The following is a 19720-nucleotide window of genomic DNA, read 5'->3' on the forward strand; positions in this document are numbered from 1 at the left end:
CCAGACGGGTTGGGAGCTGAGGACCCCAGGCCCCGGCAAATGGAGGAGAAATCTGGAGCCTGGGTGGACCTGCCCTGGGGTCCCAGCAGTGCCTGAATGGACCTGACTCAGTGTCTTGGGCAGTTCCAGGGCACATCTACCTGCTGATCTCTCTCACCCAGGAGAAGCAATGCACTTACTGCCAGGATATGAAATTAAAGGGCAAATTGGAGAAGCTGCACTTCCCACCACCCCCACACAGCCCCTGATCAACCCCTCTCCTAAGCAGCACCTTCTCTCCAGAAAAGATTCTTTTTCACAAGCTTTTCCGCCACTCAGCAGCCACAGTGCTGCACAGCCCTCAAGACTTCTGGCCCAGTGCGCACCTGTCGCACCAGCTACTTGGGAGGGTGAGGCAGGAGGATCACGTGAGCTCAGGTGTGCAGGCTACACTGAGCTGTGATTGCCTGCTGCACTTCAGGCTGGGCAACAGAGCCGAACCCTACCACTGTAAAACAAAACAGGCTTGGAAGAAGTACAGTAATGGACACCATACACGAAAAGAAGAAAACAACAAATCAAAGAGAAAAGCAAAAGGACATGATGAGGCACCACAATGCTGCTTCTGAGGACATATGCACCCAAAGAGCTGAAATCAGGGTCTCAGAGAGACTACTGGCCCGCCCTCGTGCACAGCAGTGTTGTTCACAATAGCTAAAGGTGAAAGCAACCCAACTGTCCATGGACCAATGAATGAGCAAACAAAATGTGGTCTGTACATATAATGGGATATTATTCAACTATAAGGAAATTCTGACAACGTGGATACCCCTTGAGAATACCATCCCAAGTGAAATGAGTTAGTCATCAAAAGACAAAGACAGCATGATTCTACTTACAGGAGGCACTCAAGGTAGTCAAAGCACAGAGACAGAAGCAGAATAGCAGTTGCCAGGAGCTAGAGGAGCGGGGTTGTGGGGAGCTACGGACTACGGGTACCAGCTCTCAGTCCTGCAAGACAGGAGCATCCAGAGACTTTGGTGTAAAGGCGGCACTTGATGAAGCGACTTACTGCCACTGAGCTGTGCACATGAAAGTGGTCAAGACGGTCAATAAACCTTATATTTGTGCACTTCACCACAACAAAAAAACCACAAAGGAATTAAAAAAAAAAAAACCAAAGGACGCAAAAAAGTAATGAACAGACTAAACCAAAGACCTAACAGACCTGGCACAATGCTCAAACTTGCAGTAACCTGGGAATGCAGCTCAAAACCAGTGTTGTTTCTCACACTTTTCTGGTGGGAGCATAAATCATGCGAAGGCTTAGAAAAGCGTGGGACGGGCGATGCCTGTGGCTCAAAGGAGTAGGGCACCAGCCCCATATACCGGAGGTGGTAGAGGTTCAAACCCAGCCCCAGCCAAAAACTGCAAAAGAAAAAAAAAAAAAGAAGAGCGTGTGACACCATTTAGTGAGGCTGCAGATGTGCATGCTTTACACTTGGTAACTATCCTCCGAGGCACAGCCCGGGGTGACCCTCCCTGTACGGGTACACGCCCCTCAAAAATGTTTATTAAGCACTATTCCAATAGTAAAAAACTAAAACAACTTAACTATCATTAAAGGGATATGATATGGTGTGTGAATGAATACTGTGTAGCATTTAACTGAAGAAAATTATATATATATTTATACACACACATATATTAACCATTTGACATAAAAAGAAAATGTTAACTGTTTCAAGTCTTGCAAAAAGATATGTAAAGTATGAGTCCAAAAACAATACCATGGGCCCAGCGCAGTGGCTCACACCTGTAATCCTAGCACTCTGGGAGGCCGAGGCAGGTAGACAGCTTGAGCTCATGAGTTCAAGACCAGCCTGAGATAAAGTGAGACCCCATCTCTACTAATAATAAAAAAACTGAGGCAAGAGGATCACTTGAGCCCATTTTGGGGGTTGCTGTGAGCTATGATACCACAGCACTCTACCCAGGGCAACAGCTTGAGTCTGAAAAAAAAAAAAAAAACACAACACCATGCTTGTGTGTATGTATATGTGCATAGATAGTGTGTACTTATAAGATGAAAGAATAAAGCATAATAGGTGTGTACCCAACTTTGAATGAGAATTATGTACTGGGGAGAAAGGGAAGAGTAAAGGACATCATAGGAGCAAATCTTTATTCTAGACTCATAAGATTTCCCTTTTTTTTTTTTTTTTTGGCAGTTCATGGCCGGGGCTGGGTTTGAACCCACCACCTCCAGCATATGGGGCTGGTGCCCTACTCCTTTGAGCCACGGGCGCCGCCCAATTTCCCTTTTTTTATAGTAAGATTTTCTTTCTTTCCTTCTTTCTTTTCTTTTGGTTTTTTTTTTTTTTTTGCAGTTTTTGGCTGGGTCTGGGTTTGAACCTGCCACCTCTGGCATATGGGGCTGGCGCCCTACTCCTTTGAGCCACAGGCACCACCCGTAAGATTTTATTTCTTAAAGAAAAAATATCTGATGTAACAGATCAGATATTCACACTTGTTACGTTTGGCTGATTATCACATAAAGGTCTGTTATACGAAATTTTATACTTCTGGGCGGCGCCTGTGGCTCAGTGGGTAGGACGCCGGCCCCATAAACCGAGGGTGGCAGGTTCAAACCCGGCCCCGGCCAAACTGCAACAAAAATACAGCCGGGCGTTGTGGCGGGCGCCTATAGTCCCAGCTACTTGGGAGGCTGAGGCAAGATAAGTGCCTAAGCCCAGGAGTTTGAGGTTGCTGTGAGCTGTGACGCCACAGCACTCTACCGAGGGTGATAGCTTAAAACTCTGTCTCAAATAAATAAATAAAAGAAATATGTATGGCACATAGGAAAAGATGCTCCTTTGCATTTAAAATTTCCAGCATGGTTGAAACACTGTCAACCCACGGGGAATGGGGCAGGGGAATGGCCTTCCCACAGATGTGGGAAGTAAAAACCAAGGCCACCTTTGGGATATGGTCCTAGGCCAGAAATTTACTCTGCAGAATAGTCTTCTAAGCTTGCATGAGACTATCTATCAAGATCTTTACCCCGCACTCTTTGTAACAACAGAGGATGGAAACAACTTGGAATCTCTGCACAGATGCCTCAGCTGAGCTAAGGAATCAGTGCTCAGACAATAAGGCACCGTGGCTATGGGAAGAGGACATGCCCTGTGCCTGCCCTGTGACATCTGAAACATACTATTGAAATTTTAAAGGCAGGTGGAGGATAGTGACCTGGTTACTCTAAATGTGCTCCAACAGAAAAAGTACTTGCCTCTCAAAAGCAATGCCTAGGGATAGGAATCTGAAATAGGAGACATTCTTTTCCTCACCTGCCCTTTTGTTATGTTTAACTTTCTTATATACCTAAAAATCTGATCCAGAGAAAAGGGAGGAAAAAGAAAAAATAAGGAATATAAAGGTTGGAATCTCATAGACCTGCATTTGAACTCTGGATAAAGCATCATCTAGATGTTTAGTGTTAGCGTGGACCAGTCACCTCACAAGCTCTCACGTTTCTGTTGGATAAATGGGGACAAACACACAGCTCTGTCCTGAGAGGCGGCTGCACCTGCCAGATCACAGCAGTCCACACACTGTTATGGAAGAACTGGAAGCAGCTGCCCTGAGACCCAGAACATGCATCCCCCGTCCTTCTATCAGGACTGCCCTTCTCATCCCTCCTTTGGTCCCACGCTGAGGACAGTAAACCACACAGGTTGAGCCACTGTGCACAGAATGCACACTTGCTTATCACAGCCTGGCCAGCATGAGAGAGGGGACGAGGTCCAGGCCCCCACTGGTGGCCCCAAAACAGGCGCTGGTGCGCTGCCCAGGCACCTACTTACAGGCCACTCGGCATAGACGACAGCACCAGCATGTGAGCCCTTGGCTCCCTCCTCTGCTCCCTGAGGGAAAATGAGCTCACTGCAAAGATCTGGGTGTGCACAGTAGTTTGCCCCAAGCACCTACAGAAGCTGGCAGAGCCAGCCCATTGGTATTCACCTTTCAATGTCATTTGCCCTGTGGTCACAAGGATGTACTTGTCATAAGCAGGTGTGCCTTCTGCAGGACAGGCTCCTGTCACCTTTGGTCGAGTTGCACCCACTCCCTAACCCTACGGCAGCAGGCCAGCACTCTACCAAGAGAGGTTGCCCAGAGGACGAACCCCACGTGATCCCAGCACAGGCCTGAAAGACACCCTGGCTGCCCCACTGATGCCTCGGTCGGCAATAATACCCATCCCAAGGCTGCCTAAGGACCCCAGGGCCTCCCAGGACACAGTAAGCCAGGCAGAATAGCAGCGGGAGGGACACAGGGGCCGCGGGCCAGCGGCAAGAGCAGTGACCAAGATGGCAATGCTGTGCTTTCTCCACTGGTGGGACAGACACAAGACACAAATGACAGAGAGCAGGTGACCATGACACAGGCTACAAGGTCAGTGACACGGGGAAGGACACAGACAATGACACCACAGCTCCCTTGCAATTGGGCACCAAGGACCTCCCAGAGGAGGACTCTTGACTGAGACCTCTAGGAAAGGCATCAGGGGACAGTAGGTAGAGTCAGAAGGTTCCAGACCCTGTGCTTGGCAGGTAGAAGAAGCAGAAATTATGATGTGACGGCAGATAGTAAGGATGGGCCACAGACGGAACCAGGGAGACCAAGGGGCCCAGGTGTGGGGGGCATTCCTGGGTATCCCGAGGACCTAGGATGTCACCCCAGGGGGTGGGAGGAGACACGGCAGGATCTACCGCTGACACGTCTGGGTGCCTGTCTCACACAGCACTGGGCTCTTCTGTAGCTACAGTCCGGAGCCTCACTGGGACCATTCCGTGCAGCCCGACCACCCTTTATTCCAATCTGCAAATGATGGACCAGGGGTAGAAGGAGATGGAGTTCAGGGTCCCAAGACCATACCGGTGTGAGTGCACGACACAGACTTAAATTTCTGAGTGGGAACTGCTTTTAACCTTACACTCTGGGCCACCAGGAGTGGGATGACCTGTCCCTGGGTGGTCCAGACTGCCGCAGAGACCCTGATTGGGGATGTAATCTCTCAGACACTCAGTTTCCTCACCTCTTAAACAGGTAGTAGTAGCACCTCTTGGTAGTAGGTGTCATGCGGCTCCAACAGCCTCAGTGTGGACTGGGCACAGGGCAAGCACCTGGAAGCTGCCAGGGACACCCGGCTCTGCCCTCCCCAAGCACGTGGCAGCCCCTCTCCATTCAGCAAAGGGAGGAGTCCTCAGCCACTGCTCCCAGCACCACTGCACCCACACTCAGCTCCCCACCGGCCCACTTCGTCCTGTCCCTCTGCTCCATGGGACCCTGCAGGTACCCTGGTGTCAGACAGGGACCTTGCCACCACTCTCTGCCCTGCCCTGCCCTGAAGGCACCTGCACCTACTGGGCCAGGACTCCAGGGTTCACTGCAGGGGTGAGGAGGCACATGGAGGGGACTGAGGGAGGGGGCCGCTGAGGAAGGTGCTCTCCACTCCCTCTCCTGCTCTTTCCCTCTCCCACTCTCTTTCCCAGGCAGTGCCCCCCACCTGACCACCCCAAAGGGCCTGAGCAGAGACACGGCTCTTTACAGGTGGTGCTCCTTCTGCACCACCAGGCTGCCCCTCCACAGGTAGTAACCCTCACCAGAGTCCTCCCCTATTTCCAGAACAATGGTCCCTCTGCAGAGGGGACGGCCTATCCAGGGCAGAGACTCCTGCATCCCCAGGCAGGGATAGTACAGGGACACAGTCCTGGGAGGCCCCCAGAGGGGCATCATGTCTCCACAGAGAGCCAGGATGGAGCTCTCTATGCCTGAGTGTCCACAAGCAGCAGACACTGGGCCACAGAAGCCTCTCTCCCTGCCTGGTCCAGGAGGGACCTCTGGGTGGGTCCCTCCTGCTCCCTAACACCTGGCCTGGCTGGCAGCTAGGGAAAAAGGAGGACTGCAGATGTCAGCCGGGGCCCAGCAGGGCTGAAGGGACTGCACCTGTGAGAAGTGAGAAAGGCTGGCAGAGGGTGGGACTCTCTAGAAGGAGAATGGAGCCCTCCACTCTGCAGTAGCCTGTCCCGAGAAGAAAACAGGTGGCAGGGCTCAGCACCCGTAGCACATTTGTGAGGGCGTCAGCCACACACACCAAAGGTGTCGGGTTCTAACCCGGCCCGGGACAGCTAAACAGCAATGGCAACTGCAACAAAAACTAGCCGGGCGTTGTGGCGGACCCCTGTAGTCCCAGCTGCTTGGGAGGCTGAGGCAAGAGAATTGTTTGAGCCCAAGAGTTTGAGGTTGCTGTGAGCTTTGACACTAGAGCACTCTGCCAAGGGTGACATAGTGAGACTCCATCTCAAAAAATAAAAAAATAATGAACAGGTGGCAGGGAAGAGCTCATGAGGGAGTCTCCCCACGGTCAGTGGGCTCCCCTCAAAGGAAAGTTAGCCCTGAGGACGGGGACAGAGAGCAGATGCCAGCGATCCGGAGCCGCCCAGGAGGCCAGACCCTGCGTCTCTGAGCCATGGGCCCTCAGGGACCAGGAGTGGGAGGGGAGGACACTGGCAGGGGCCGGCCGGGCTTAAGTGAGCAGAGATGACCTGGGGCCTCTTCTGGTCTGGAGCTCACCCAGCCTGTAGGGGGAATATGGGAGTCAAACCTGTCTGGGCACCCACAGTCCCATACCCCACAGCCATGAGTTGCAGACAGCCCCCCAGGCCAGCTCTCCTCTCCCAGTGACACAAATCCTGACCCATCCAGCTCTCTGCACACACAGCTCCGTACACAGACACACCAGTCCTTACTCAGACTCGGGACACACCGGACCCCACACACACACACACACACACACACACACACACACGTTCCTTCAGATCTCCCAGGCTTCAGACCTCCCTCCCCTCCCTCCCCCCAGCCACACATACAGCTTCTGGGGCCTGAGGGGCCCCCGCAGCCAGGGCACTCTCTTCCCCCATTCCTGGCGGCCTGGGAGCAGGGCCGAGCAGCTGCTGTGTGTCCCCTCCGGCCCACTGGGTGCCTCACTTCAGCTCTGGCTCCTGCAGAGTTTGTTTGTCAGCTTGCAGGTCCCTGGAGCCATCAGCCAGGCAGCCTGGAGACTTGGAGGAGCAGGAGTGGCCAGGCCAGCCCTTGGGAGCCTCCTCACCTCCAAAAGTTGGGGAAGGGGAAGCCCTGGGCTCCCACCCCTGACAGGCCATGCTCATTTCCCAGGAAGAGTCTGGCGCCCGACAGGCTGTCACACTCCCAGGTACTTGGCAAATGGCTTAAGGGGCAGAAGCAGGGGCTGCAGGAGACCAAAGGGAAGCAGGCTACAGATGCCCTGGGCAGGAGCCCTGCCACACCGACAGCCACTCTGGAGTGTGAAGCTGGGCTGTGAAGTGTCCTGGGACAGACGGTGGCCATGGCCAAGCACCTGTCTGAGGCTGCTACCCAGTGCAGGGAACTCCCTGCCCCCACACCCACACTCACCATCCTCCTGGCCTGTCTCAGCTTCTCCACACCTGTGCCTAGTCTGGGTCACAGGGATTATCCTCTTGGTCCACACAGCACCCAAATCTAAAATATCCAAGACCCTGCCCCAACTGGCCCGCCAGCCTGCTCACACCATCTCAGCTCAAGCCCTGAAGGTTCAGCAATTTCAAAATCATCCTTACGGGCTCAAACCAGAGCCTTTGGTAATTTCAGGAACATCCAGACCCACACCTGGGCCAGGTGATGAGTGGGAAACACTTGGGCCACTCAGGGCCTAGGGCCTAGGATGAGCACTCCAGAGCCTGGGGCTGGCCCAGCAGGTCTGGGCTGTCCCCACACCCACCTCCCCACAGAGCAGCCCACCCAGGTCCTACAAAGAACTCCACACCCAGACAGCCTGTATCCATGCAGAGCTGGGACAGGAGACACCCCACGTGCCACAACTCTGAGTTTTCTGTCACCTGGGAGGCCCTGAGCCCATCTCCCGGATCCTCTGAGGCCTTGGTCAGCCTCTCCTCCTCCCCTACCCTCTTAGGAACTCTTCTTGTTCTCTCGTTCGGAGGGCAAGGCCTCTCCATCCAGTGAAGCCTGAAACAAGCACCACCCAAGGGCCATTGCTCACCTAGGAGCTCTTCCCAAGGAAGCCTGGTGCCAGAGAAGACTTGGAGAAACTGAGGCACAGAGGTGGGCAGACCCAAAGAAAGCCCTGGAGAGCAAGTCCCCACGGGTGCACTGGCCCCATCTGAAGATGACCAGCCCCCTAGGATAAGGGCCAAGATGTACAGGCCCCAACACTGTGTTGGCCTCTTCCCAGAAACTGTTCTTCCTGCCTGGGAGGAACTGAAGGGGTCCAACCCCAGCATATGGTCACCTTCATCCCTTGCCTGGCCTTGCTGGGCCATCAGTCAGGCTTCTCCGCAAAGACATTTGCTATTACTCCAGGTGGACAGCGGCGCGGTCAGGGACAGTGATGAGAGGGAAGCACAGGGTGCAGGGCCTCAGGGTCCAGACGGGCTGAGTCAGGGCTGGCAGCCGGGTGCCCTGGAGGGAGCTGGCCCAGGGAGATGGGAGGGGTCCTGGGGCCACCTGGCTGGGCACAGCATAGGCTGCCATTGGTTGCCCTCCTGAGCACTAGAGAGGGGTGGTGGTCAGAGGGGCTCTGGAACCAGGACTGAGACCTGAGACGGGGAAACAGGAGCCCAAGCCAGGGAGGGAAAGGTTCCCTTTCTCATGGAATTTGTGCAGTGACAGTGGGGCCAAGGACTGGCCTCTCTGGCCCCCTACCCAGACCAGTCTCACAGCCCATCCCCGTCAGAGGTCAGAGCACCAACAGGCCCAGCCAGGGCACCTGGAGAGCCCCTTTCCACCCCACCAGGACCAAGTGCCACCCTGGTGTCCACACCTTCCCCACGCTCTTCCCCGCAATGGCCTCCATCCTCCCCCCTTCTCCTCCTGGCCCTGTCCCCTTCCCAGCCCTCTCATCCTGGTATCTCCTAGTCCCCTTCTTCACCTCCTCCTCTTCTCCCCTGGTTATATAAGAGGCTTGAGAACACACAGAGGGAGCTTTGTTGTCAAACCAAATCCATACAGAGCTGGACTCGGCCAACACAGCTGTTCCCTATTGCCTCTGCCTTGGCAAGGGTGAGACTCTGGGCCGAGAGCCCCACGGGCCTCCATTTTGAGGGACAGGGGACACACTCTAGCCCCAGGGTCCCCAGACAACTGAATGGGTGGCCAGGGACCAGCCAGCATGTGTGTGATCACAGCAGGGCACCGGCTGGCCCCTAAGAAGAAACGAAGCCCCGGTGCAAAGCCAGGGGCACAAATACCACCGAGGCGAGCTCTGGCCAGACAGAGGGAAGCACAGTGTGAGACCCCGGGGTGGGAGGTGTGGACCTGCACGTGCACCTGCCCTCTTGTCTACACATGACATGTAGGCATGCACTCGCTCACACGCTCACCTGCATGCTTCCAGGCCACATGTACACACACAAACACGCATCCGCATAGCATAGCAGGCTGCTGTGTGACACTTGGAAGAGCTGTGAACAGCAATGTTATGCTCTGCTCAACTCCCTCCATCCTCACAGGTGCCTCCTGGGGAAAGAGCTGGAGCTCTAGAGTAGTGGTTCTCAATGCCGTGACCCTTTACTACAGTTCCTCATGTTATGGTGACCTCCAACCATAAAATTATTTTCATTGCTACTTCATAACTGTATTTTCCTACTGTTATGAATCATAATGTAAATATCTGATATGCAGGATGGTCTTAGGTGACCCCTGTGAAAGGGTCATTTAACCCCCAAAGGGGTTGGAACCCACAAGTTGAGAATCGCTGCTCTAGAGAGAAGAGGGTGGAGGCTGCAGGTCGGAGGCTAAGGAAGCTGTGTCAGCAACTCTGCTGGATGAGATCCCACCTTTCTGCACAAGAAGATGTGTGGGGAGCTGGGTGAGGCACCAGAGAGTGGATGAAGACCTTGGTCGCACACTTTGGCCCTTAACCAATCCTCACCAATGAAGAGCCATTGTCATCCTGTCCTACAGTCCCTGAGTGGCCTCCTGTCCTGTGGGCCCCCTCTGACGGCTCCCTTGTCCATGACAGTGCCTCAGGAACCTCCTGGCCAAAGCCTGAGTCCAGCTGCTATTGTGAGCACAGCCTGAGGCCTGGAGAGTATCAGAGAGTTGAGGAAGGAGAGGAAGAGGAGGCTGAACAGAGACAGATCACTGAAGATGGTGAGAAGACCCAGGGAAAGAGAAGGCGGGCATAAAGACATTGAAAAAAGAGAAGCGAATGGGGACCAAAGAGGGGACAGAGGGGGAAATGGCAGGAAGCTGGGCAAAGAACCGTCTCCCTTGCTCCATCACCACCCTTCTGTGCCAGCTCCTCTAACCCAGCTCCCAGCCAGACGGCCAGCCCAGCCCGGCTGAGCAGACATTTCCAGACCACTCCTCTTCACCTACCCAGCCCTGGGGTCGACCACACTCCAGGGCCTTTCAGCCTCAACAATCCCAGATAGTGGGGGCCAGACTGATCAGGAAAGGCACAAGCTGGGGAGCAACGTCAGAGAGACCAGGGTCACCACCGAAGCTTAGCCCAACTGAGCAGTCCCCTGCCCTTCCCTGTCTGCACAGACAGGAGACAAATGCTTTGTGACCTTGAACAACAAAATTTCTTTCCTGAGTCTCTGCTCCTTCATTTGTAGGAAGAAATATTTACAGAGCGGCTACTCTGTACCTGCACAGTGCCAGGTGCTGGGGTTGCCGCAGTGAATGGGACAGTTGCAGGCCCTGCCCTATAATCTAGCCAGTAGCAGCCAGCCTCTGAGGACTCTCTAGATGGAAAAAATGTTATCTCATGTTCGCATCCCAATCCTGTGAGGTGGAGTAGAGGATCAGGAAGGCCGGAGACCTGGCTGCGGTCACATGGCTGGCCAGTGACCAAAAGTAGATGCTCTTCCATCTCTGGGCCCACCCTGGAATCACAGACAAGCCACAGCAGTTATGAGCACTGGATTCCAGGCCTGGCTGTTATCTGAAATGCTATCTCATTAAGAAGTGCTGGAGGTGGCTCGGCACCTGTGGCTCAAGTAGATAAGGCTCCAGCCACATACACCTGAGTTGGCGGGTTCGAATACAGCCGGGGCCCGCCAAACAACAATGATGGCTGCAATCAAAAAATAGCCGGGCGTTGTGGCCAGGGCGCTTATAGTCCCAGCTGCTTGGGAGACGGAGGCAGGAGAATCGCTTGAGCCCAGGAGTTAGAGGTTGCTGTGAGCAGTGATGCCACAGCATTCTACCCAGGGTGACAGCTTAAGGCTCTGTCTCAAAAAAAGAAGTGCTTGAGGAAATGGAGGCTAATAAGGCGTGCTCTGCCCAAGGCTACCCACAGTGGAGCAGGAAGGGCTGAGAGCCTCCGACCTGCCTCTAGGAGTGTAAATCTTGGGGCTCCACACCACCACCAGAGCCCTGCACCCACAGCCAGCTGCTTGCGCCCCACTGAGGTTCTTTCTGGGCTCACTCCACATAGGCTCCCCTCCCTGTCACAGGCATGGGACTTGAGGAGAACAGAGAAAACAAGGGGAAGTGAGAGGATGCTTGGTGCTCAGGGTCCTCACCGGAGGCTCCAGGGACGCTGAGAGGCATTACTAACAGTGGCTAGCCCGTTTGTGGGCAGTACATGTGGCATGCCACCATGAAAGCCAGAGCAGTCTCACGGGGGCAGAAGGAAGGGGTTTATAAAGAAAAACTTTTTTTTTTTTTTTCTTTGAGACAGAGCCTCAAGCCGTCACCCTGGGTAGAGTGCCGTGGCATCACGGCTCACAGCAACCTCCAACTCCTGGGCTTAAGTGACTCTCTTGCCTCAACCTCCCAAGTAGCTGGAACTACAGCCTGCCACAATGCCCAGCCATTTTTTGGTTGCAGCCGTCATTGTTGTTTGGAAGACCCGGGCTGGATTCAAATCCCCCAGCTCAGGTGTATGTGGCTGGTGTCTTAGCCGCTTGAGCCACGGGCGCTGAGCCTAAAGAAAAACTTAAAAGCAAGAACCCTCTATCCCAGTTTCAAAAGAAATTTTAAGTGGAAACCCATATGTAGAAAGAATGAAAGCTGAGTTGTCTAGTTTGAGTAAAGGTGGGTTTAATCCCTCCTCCTAAAACGCCACCCAAGTAAGGATTCCACCTCTCAAGGACTCGTGAGCTGTCCAAAGCCAGACTCTTCCTGGGAGCTGAGTATGGCCAAGCAGGGGTGGGAGGCCAGGGCTTCCCTTTCCCTAGCTTTCAGAGGTGAGGAGGCCCCAGAGGGCTGGCGTGGTCATTCCCTGATCTTGGGCCCTGAATAAGGAGAGGTCTGTTGAGGGATTGGAGGTAGGGTTAGGATCAGTCTGCACAGGAACTTGAATGTTACTGGAGGGAGGTGGCAGATACTGCCCTCCTGACCCAGAGTAGATGGAACAGCGCCATGCCCTCCCAGGGGACAGACTCCTACCCACCCCTGGCTGGGCTACTGCCTGACTTTCTGGTATCTGAATAGAGACCCTGAGAAGTTAGCACACACTGGAGCCCTTTGCCCTAGGAGGAGGAAGCAGAGTAAAGATGTGGTGGAGACAAAGTTAGAGCACCTGAGCTACATTTTCTGTTCGTTCATCAAGCAAATATTTATTGAGCACTTATTATTTGTTAGACATTATTCTAGGCATTAGGACTATAATGCCGATGAACAAGACAGACAGGTTCCTGGAGCTTAAAATCCTAAGATATCAGGAAGGGAAAATGCCTTAAAAGTATGTAAATGTCCGTCAGCCAATGCTTGCACTTCCTCTGTACTGTCCCTGTCAAGGTCACCAGCGGATGCTCGGATATTTCCAATGATGGGAAACTTGCCCCCTCCAGAGGCAGAAGCAGGCCCCTGAAGTCTCTATAGGGCCATACTGAGGACCTGCAAGCCTCTCCCCACCCAGCCTGTGCAGAGTCTTAGGCAAAGGAGTATTAGCTGCAATATTAGGATGTACAAATTTTATTTTATATCAAGGCAAAATATGAGGCTTTGTCCTGCTTATTTCTGAGTTAACTGCTTGGGACTAAATGATTAACAACTCAGCTCCATCTTCCCAGGCCCAGAGCACCCCAGGTCCCCCAGCCTCCACCACCAACAGTACCACCACCCCTCCACAGAGTCCCCAGCAGTGGGAACCCAGGGTGTGGTTCTCTCCTGCCAAGCATCGGGCCTCCTGATCTGAGCAGCCCCTAGGGGACAGGGAGGGTGTGGTGATGTCTGTGGGACAGAAGAGCAGCTCTGGCATTGGATAGAGAATCAAGTCTTTGGGGAGCCAAAGATGGGGAGACACCAGAGAGCCTGGCAGCAAAGGTGCTCCTGCCTGGTGGGAGTCTGGGGCTGCCAGACACCAGGAGCTGCCACCCTGGCTGGGTTCCCATACTCAGGCCCCATCAGGGCCCTCCATTTCCTCACGTATCATCCTGGTTGCCTGATGAGGCCTCACAGCCAAGTGGGCAGCAGCTAGGAGCTGTATTTCCAAAGGAATAGGAGCGGCAGGCAGTCAGGCCACATGGAAGCAATTACAAGGAAAGCTGGAGAGGAGGGGGTGGCAGTGGCAGCGGAAAGGATGGAGGAGGGGAGGAGGGCAGGAGGGAAGAGAATAGAGAACACTGCCCTGCCTAACGCCTGGGCCCAGGAGACAGACAGAGAGAGAACTTGGGCTCAGGACAGCAGGAACCTGGGTCTGGGCTGGGCCCTTGGCACTAACTCACTGTGGCCCTGTGCAAACGCCTCACACCTTCCAACTTGGACCTCTTCATCTGTCAGAGGATGGGGTGGGCAAGCTCCAGGAAGCAGTTGAGAACTGGGCTGAAAAGTGCAGGTTTTGGAAGCAGGCCTGGATCTGAGTCCTAGCTCAGCTATGCGACCAAGGTCAGCAGCATGACCTTGGCCAAGGAGTTTAATCTTTCTGAGCCTCTATTTCTTCATTTACAAATGGACACGTGATCGTAGGCCCATTTGTGTGAGGCTCACATGAGGTGAGGTAAAGTGTCTAGCACTTTTTTTTTTGAAGTTTAGGCTTTTAATAAGCACTTGATTGATAAATGGTAACTATTTTTACTATTTGTGAAGGCCTTTTTATCATGAGGACAGATGCTCACCCATGGTGCAGACCTGGGTCTGGGCGGACCCCTGATACTAACACACTGTGGCCTTGTGCAAACACCTCACACCTTGAACCTGGGCCTCTTTCTTCATCTGTGACAGGATGGGATGGGCGAGCTCTGGGAAGCAGTTGAAAACTGGGCTGAAAAGTAAACATTGCAAGTTGCATCACTGCAGCACCTTGAATCCATACCCTGGAGGAAAGTTTGGACCCAAGGTAGAGACACAGCAGTGTGCCAGCCCAGCACTCTCCAAACCGGTCCCAGGGCTCTTCCTGGACATCTCTCTAAATAGGAAGGTGAGAGCCTCAAATAAGCTACAGGTGGGAAGAAGGGACAATCCCAGATCCCAGCTGCTTGGCTTCTGCAGCCAGGGCCAGTGGGGAAGCTGAGGCCTGGCCAGACCCACAGCTCTCCTCATTCTGAGCAGCAACACCCTTCTCCCTGCTAGGCCAGGAACAGAACCCATGATTGTAGAGTCTAAAACAACTACATCATCTTTCTGCAGGGCAGTTTAGGGGCAGGGACAGAGACGAAGCTGTGGCCGGGATGTGGGTCTCCTTGTCCCAGGCAAGGGATCAGCTAAGGCTAAAACCCCACAGCTCTGGACACTCACACCCTCCTCACCCTGAAAAGCAACAACCCAAGCCACCCCTGGGTGGCATTCGGCCTCCTCTGGGCTGACGATCGCCAATCAGAAGCCCCACGGCACGTGGCTGGGCCTCCACTGGAGGCTGCATCTGACCATGGCCTCCATCTGTAGGATAAGGAACATCATTCACACTACCCCTCCCGAATGTGGCAGGGGTTAGGGGTCATTCTGAGGCCAAGAACAGCTAGTAGCCCACACAGCGGTGCTCAGAACACTGACATGAAAGCCTCTGGGAAGGGGGTGACCAAGGAGAAAAGGGAAATGGTGACTACTGTCACCCACATCTGCCTGCCCTAGCCATTTCCTCATGAAAACCAAAAGCTTCAGGCCAAGGCCCTGGGTTGTGACAAGTGAGGAAGGTCCTCGGAGTGAGAGGTTGTTACAGCAGAACTAAATTGACAGCATCAGCCTGTGGCAGGGAGATGTCTGACACCCAGCCTGGGGAAGCAGGTGCTGCGAGCACAGGGTGCCCCTCACCACTTGACTGCCCTACTGTCCTCCGAGACGGACCCTGGAAACTCTAGCAGCTGCCTTGATGCTTGGACTTCAGACACTCTAAAGGCCTAAGCTGCCCTCCATCTCCTGTCCGCCCAGGTCTGCAGCATGGCAGACATGCAACTGGCTGTGTTTGTCTGAGGTACTGTGATCCCTTCCCTGCAACGGATGGTGCAGACTTCTGAGCCACTCTGAGAGGAGGAACTCACAACTCTACTGGGACAGCCTCTGCCGGAGGCAGAAGACACTGCCAGTGTGGGCAACTGCAGAATGACCACAGCTCAGCAGGAAACTCAGAAAGATGGTCGTTGGGCCTCTTTGCTGCCACCTGGTGAAGGGAGGGTTTTGTTTTTTTTGGTTTTTTTAGGATTTCCTACAATTACAGAAAAGGGCAAATTGTTGGTTCTACCTACAAAACTGGATCCTTGGAGTCTAAATGGGCCAGAAGGGTGGATGAGCTGGGGCACTCTGTTTCTGAGGAGTGGGGAGTGAGTCGCTCCGGGTAGGGAAGAGGGTAGAGGAAGGGAAACCAGCCCAGAGGCGCCATGGGCTTCTTCAGCCTGGGTCCTCAACTCATGGGGAAGGAGGCTCTGTTGTCCCTCAGCTAAAGAGGCGCTCTCAGCCCAAAGTCCAAGCAGGTGACTCCTAATTTACTTTTTTTCCAACTAATTCTTGTATCTGAACTCCCTGTGGTCCCAGAGTTTGGGAGGCTGCCCCCACTCCTGGATCTTTTTCCATTTCTGGACAGGGCTCAAGGGGCAGCCTTGGGTCTCTCCCACCCCAAGCCCAGAGGGACAAAGCCGCAGGGGCACTGTGGGAGGAGCAAGAGCAGAGCAGGAGGCATTCCCACACCAGCTCCCAGCAAGCAGAAAAGCCCATAAGCTAATTTCTAGGCCCCACACAGCTGGCACCTCTCAGGCACCCTCTCTAGAATTATGGGGCCACTAGGGAGAGTGAGAGTGTGGGAGAAATATTGCTAACAGCAGACAGTTCTTCCTCCATGCGGGTAGTCTTCAAAGCAATGAACACAGATTTAAAATCTCCCAGGCAGGTGCCCGCCAGGGCCTAGAGCAGGTGAGTGGGAGGGCAGGGTCTGGGAACTGGTCCTGCACAGCTCAGGAAAGGGTGGCACTGGTTCTGTTCTCTCGTTTGAACCCATGGTTCTGGAAAGAGTAAGTCTGCCTGAACTTGGATCCAGCCTGCGCCTTGCTCCCACAGTGCAGGGTCCAGGCTTACCCGGCACACAGGGCGTAGCTGGGCAACACTGCCTACACCCCCAGCCACTGGCAGCAGTCCCCTAAGTCAAGGCCCTGGGACCAGTCTGGAGAACAGAAGAAGCCCCTACAGTGGGTCAGGTCTCACATCACACAGACCCAGCCTCCCTGCAGGACTGGGAATGCAGGGGGCAGTGCTGACAGAAAGGGTGGCAGTTGTGGGCTGGCTGGGGGACCCTGCCAGCACCAGCTCCAGGATGACACCCAGAGCCCACAGCCCACACCTAGCCGAGGGGCTCTGTCCCAAGCTCTAGCCCACCCTCCCCACCACCCAGACAGCTCTGAGGCACAGTGGCCTAGGCTCAAGGACCCCACCACGTGGGCCCAGGGCCTCCAGCTGGCAACCCCACCCCTGGGCTCTGCTCAGCAACCTTCTGCCTCCTGAACACAGAAGACTCCTGCAAAGCCTGTCGCCTACAGCAAAGCCAGCCCCCGGATCCTGGGCTAAAGGGGGCAGTTTGGAAGGAGAAACCATCCATCTGAAGATGCTGGAGGCAGAAGAAGCCTCTTCAGCCAGGGGCACAGGGCTGGGGGGGGTGGGGGAGGGGGCGGGAAGAAACTTTCCGGAGAAGAGGGCTGTCCCGTTTGCTCACTCCAAGGGAGCAAAGAGAATCGAGCTTCCCGCGAAAATCCAGTCCCGGGAAAGGCACTCCGGGAAGCAGCTCCCCAGGGCCCCAAACCCGCCGCGCTGCGTTCACGTGCTGGGCCAGACCACCCCGACGGCGCCGCGCGGGCCGGAGTGGGCAGCCCTGGACCGGCGCCCCCGCCCGCCCGCCCGCGGGCCCCGCAGCGCGGCCGCGTACTCACCCTCGCGGGTGGAGCGGGGCGGGGCGGCAGAGTTCGGCGCGGCTCCGATCCGCTAGGCGCACCCCCGGCGCAGCGCAGCGCGGGCGCGACGGCTCGGTCCGCCCGGTGCCCGTCCCGGCGCAGGGCCGGCCTGGGAGCGGGCGAGTCCGCCTGCGGGCGAGGCAGGGGCCCGGCCCGGCGGGGGCGAGGAAGGGGCCGGACACGCGTGCGCACACGGCGGGAGCCGGCTCGGAGGAGGGCGGGGTGACGGAGGGGGAGTGCGGGGGCGATGCCGCGCCGTCGCCGGCGTGGGGTGGCGTGGAAGTCCCCAAGGCCGCGAGGGGCAGGCGGGGCGCCGGGGTAGCGGAGGAGCGGAAGAGGAGGCCGGATGGGTGAGCGCACAGCGGGCCGGGAACGGCGCCGGGACGGGTCTGCCCAGCGCAGCCTCCGCGCACTCCCGGGAACAATGGGACCCGAGAAAGGGTTCTCTGCTGCCGCCCGCCGTGGACCGTGCCAATCCCTCACTGGGAGACTGAGGTACAGAAGAGGAGGCCTCGTTACTTTCTGTGCCCCACGCGCGCGAGACAGCCGAGTGCCCGGGAGTGAGACGCCACCAGCCCTTTCTTTGCCCTTGTCTGGCCCTGGGGCCTTCAAACTGCTCTCTCTGCACCCCTCACTTGGAGACTCTTTCTTGGCTTCGGAAAGCTTCTCAACTTCCGTTCCTGTCTGAAGGCGCCAGGCATCCTGCCCCTAGGGGGGACCCCACCAGGCCTCTGACCCTGTTGGGCCCAGTCGTTTCCCAAGGAAACCTGGGAACTGCCCAGGCTGAGGGAGAACAGTTCAGAAGTGACAGCCGCTAGAGACAGTACCTCTCACAAGTCACCACAGTGTTTACTGAGCCCCCAATGTGAACAGCCCAGTGCTAGGGACCCAGACCCTGCCCCCAGGAGGCTTACCATCAGGCTGCAGAGAGAAAGTTTACAGTGGACTCCAGTGAAGAATAAGGCAGGATAGGATGTGACTAAGTGCAAGGTGTGAGCATCTGACAGTGAGTGCAGGGGTTCAGTTAAGTGGCAACTCAAAGTCTGCTAGGTAGGTAGAGACCTCCCTCTGTGGGAGTGAAGTGAGGGCTCTGCCTTCCACAAGTGGCTGTGTTCCACCCTAAATCACACCCTGCATGGGTAGAGGCTGTTTGGCATTTCACCAATGTCTAACTTAATTTGTCTAACCAATGCCTTTGGCTTGATCAGTCAAGCATTCATTCTACAAATGTTTATAAACCTTATAAAGAGCACAATGACTAAGTCTCTGCCCTGGGCAAGTCCTGAGAAAAAGGAAGCTTTCCTACTGCAGGTAGGAAAACTGAGTCAGGGTCTCAGCCTCTGACCTGGGCTGTTAGATGAATTACATCTAAACACAGTTTGCAATTCTTACTTTGAACCACGTAAACTTTATTCTGCCATTCAACAAATGTTTATTGCATATCTCCTGATGTTATGTTTTATGCAATAAACCTTATAAAGAGCACAATGACTAAGTCTCTGCCCTGGGCAAGTCCTGAGAAAAAGGAAGCTTTCCTACTGCAGGTAGGAAAACTGAGTCAGGGTCTCAGCCTCTGACCTGGGCTGTTAGATGAATTACATCTAAACACTGTTTGCAATTCTTACTTTGAACCACGTAAACTTTGTTCTGCCATTCAACAAATGTTTATTGCATATCTCCTGATGTTATGTTTTATGCAATAAACATTATAGAGAACACAATGACTAAGTCTCTGCCCTGGGCAAGTCCTGAGGGAAAGGGAAGCTTTCCTACTGCAGGTAGGAAAACTGGGTCAGGGTCTCAGCCTCTGACCTGGGCTGTTAGATGAATTACATCTAAATACAGTTTGCAATTCTTACTTTGAACCATGTAAACTTTGTTCTGCCAGCATAGTGAACTAAGAACCAACTTTAGCTCTTGGAGACTTGAGTTCCAACTCTGTCTCTTCTACTTTAGTTTTCTTACTAGGAAAATAGTAAGTTTTAGCTTTAGTGTTCTTACTAGGAAAAAAAATGGAAATAACGATGATTATTCAAAGAGCTTCTATTGATATTAAATCAGGCAATGGATGTGAATGTGCTCCACAGCACAGCCTGATAATGCAGGAGGAATGCCTCTTACCCTACAGCTGTGCTCAGCGCGTGCGCACGCACACACACACACACACACACACACACACACACACACACACACGCACACCAGCTTATCCCACGCCTGGTTACTGGGTGCCCAGACGCTAACCGTAATTTTCATCTCCTCCCTTAGGCCACAAAGTGCTTACTCATGATCTTTTCCTTTTCTTAACAGCATAGCCAGAAGCTTAGCTCACTGCCTGGAAA

At 54.5% G+C, this 19720-nt stretch overlaps 1 protein-coding gene across 3 annotated transcripts in view; it reads right to left on the bottom strand.

Moving 5' to 3' along the window:
• The window catches only part of ST3GAL4 (ST3 beta-galactoside alpha-2,3-sialyltransferase 4), a 51071-nt gene extending 32613 nt beyond the window's left edge, over window positions 1-18458 (bottom strand). The window contains exon 1 of one of the 3 annotated variants that reach the window (XM_053593187.1): window positions 18296-18458. In XM_053593187.1, the coding sequence (XP_053449162.1) occupies window positions 18296-18298 (3 nt within the window). In that variant the 5' untranslated portion in view covers window positions 18299-18458. Of the gene's footprint in view, window positions 1-14129; window positions 14146-17360; window positions 17552-18295 lie in introns of those variants that run through there. The other 2 variants (XM_053593185.1, XM_053593190.1) reach the window with 2 other exon arrangements.
• Between the last annotated feature and the right edge of the window lie 1262 nt (window positions 18459-19720).

This window comes from Nycticebus coucang, chromosome 6 (genome assembly GCF_027406575.1).
Source record: "Nycticebus coucang isolate mNycCou1 chromosome 6, mNycCou1.pri, whole genome shotgun sequence".
In the NCBI taxonomy this organism is placed as follows: Eukaryota; Metazoa; Chordata; class Mammalia; order Primates; family Lorisidae; genus Nycticebus; species Nycticebus coucang.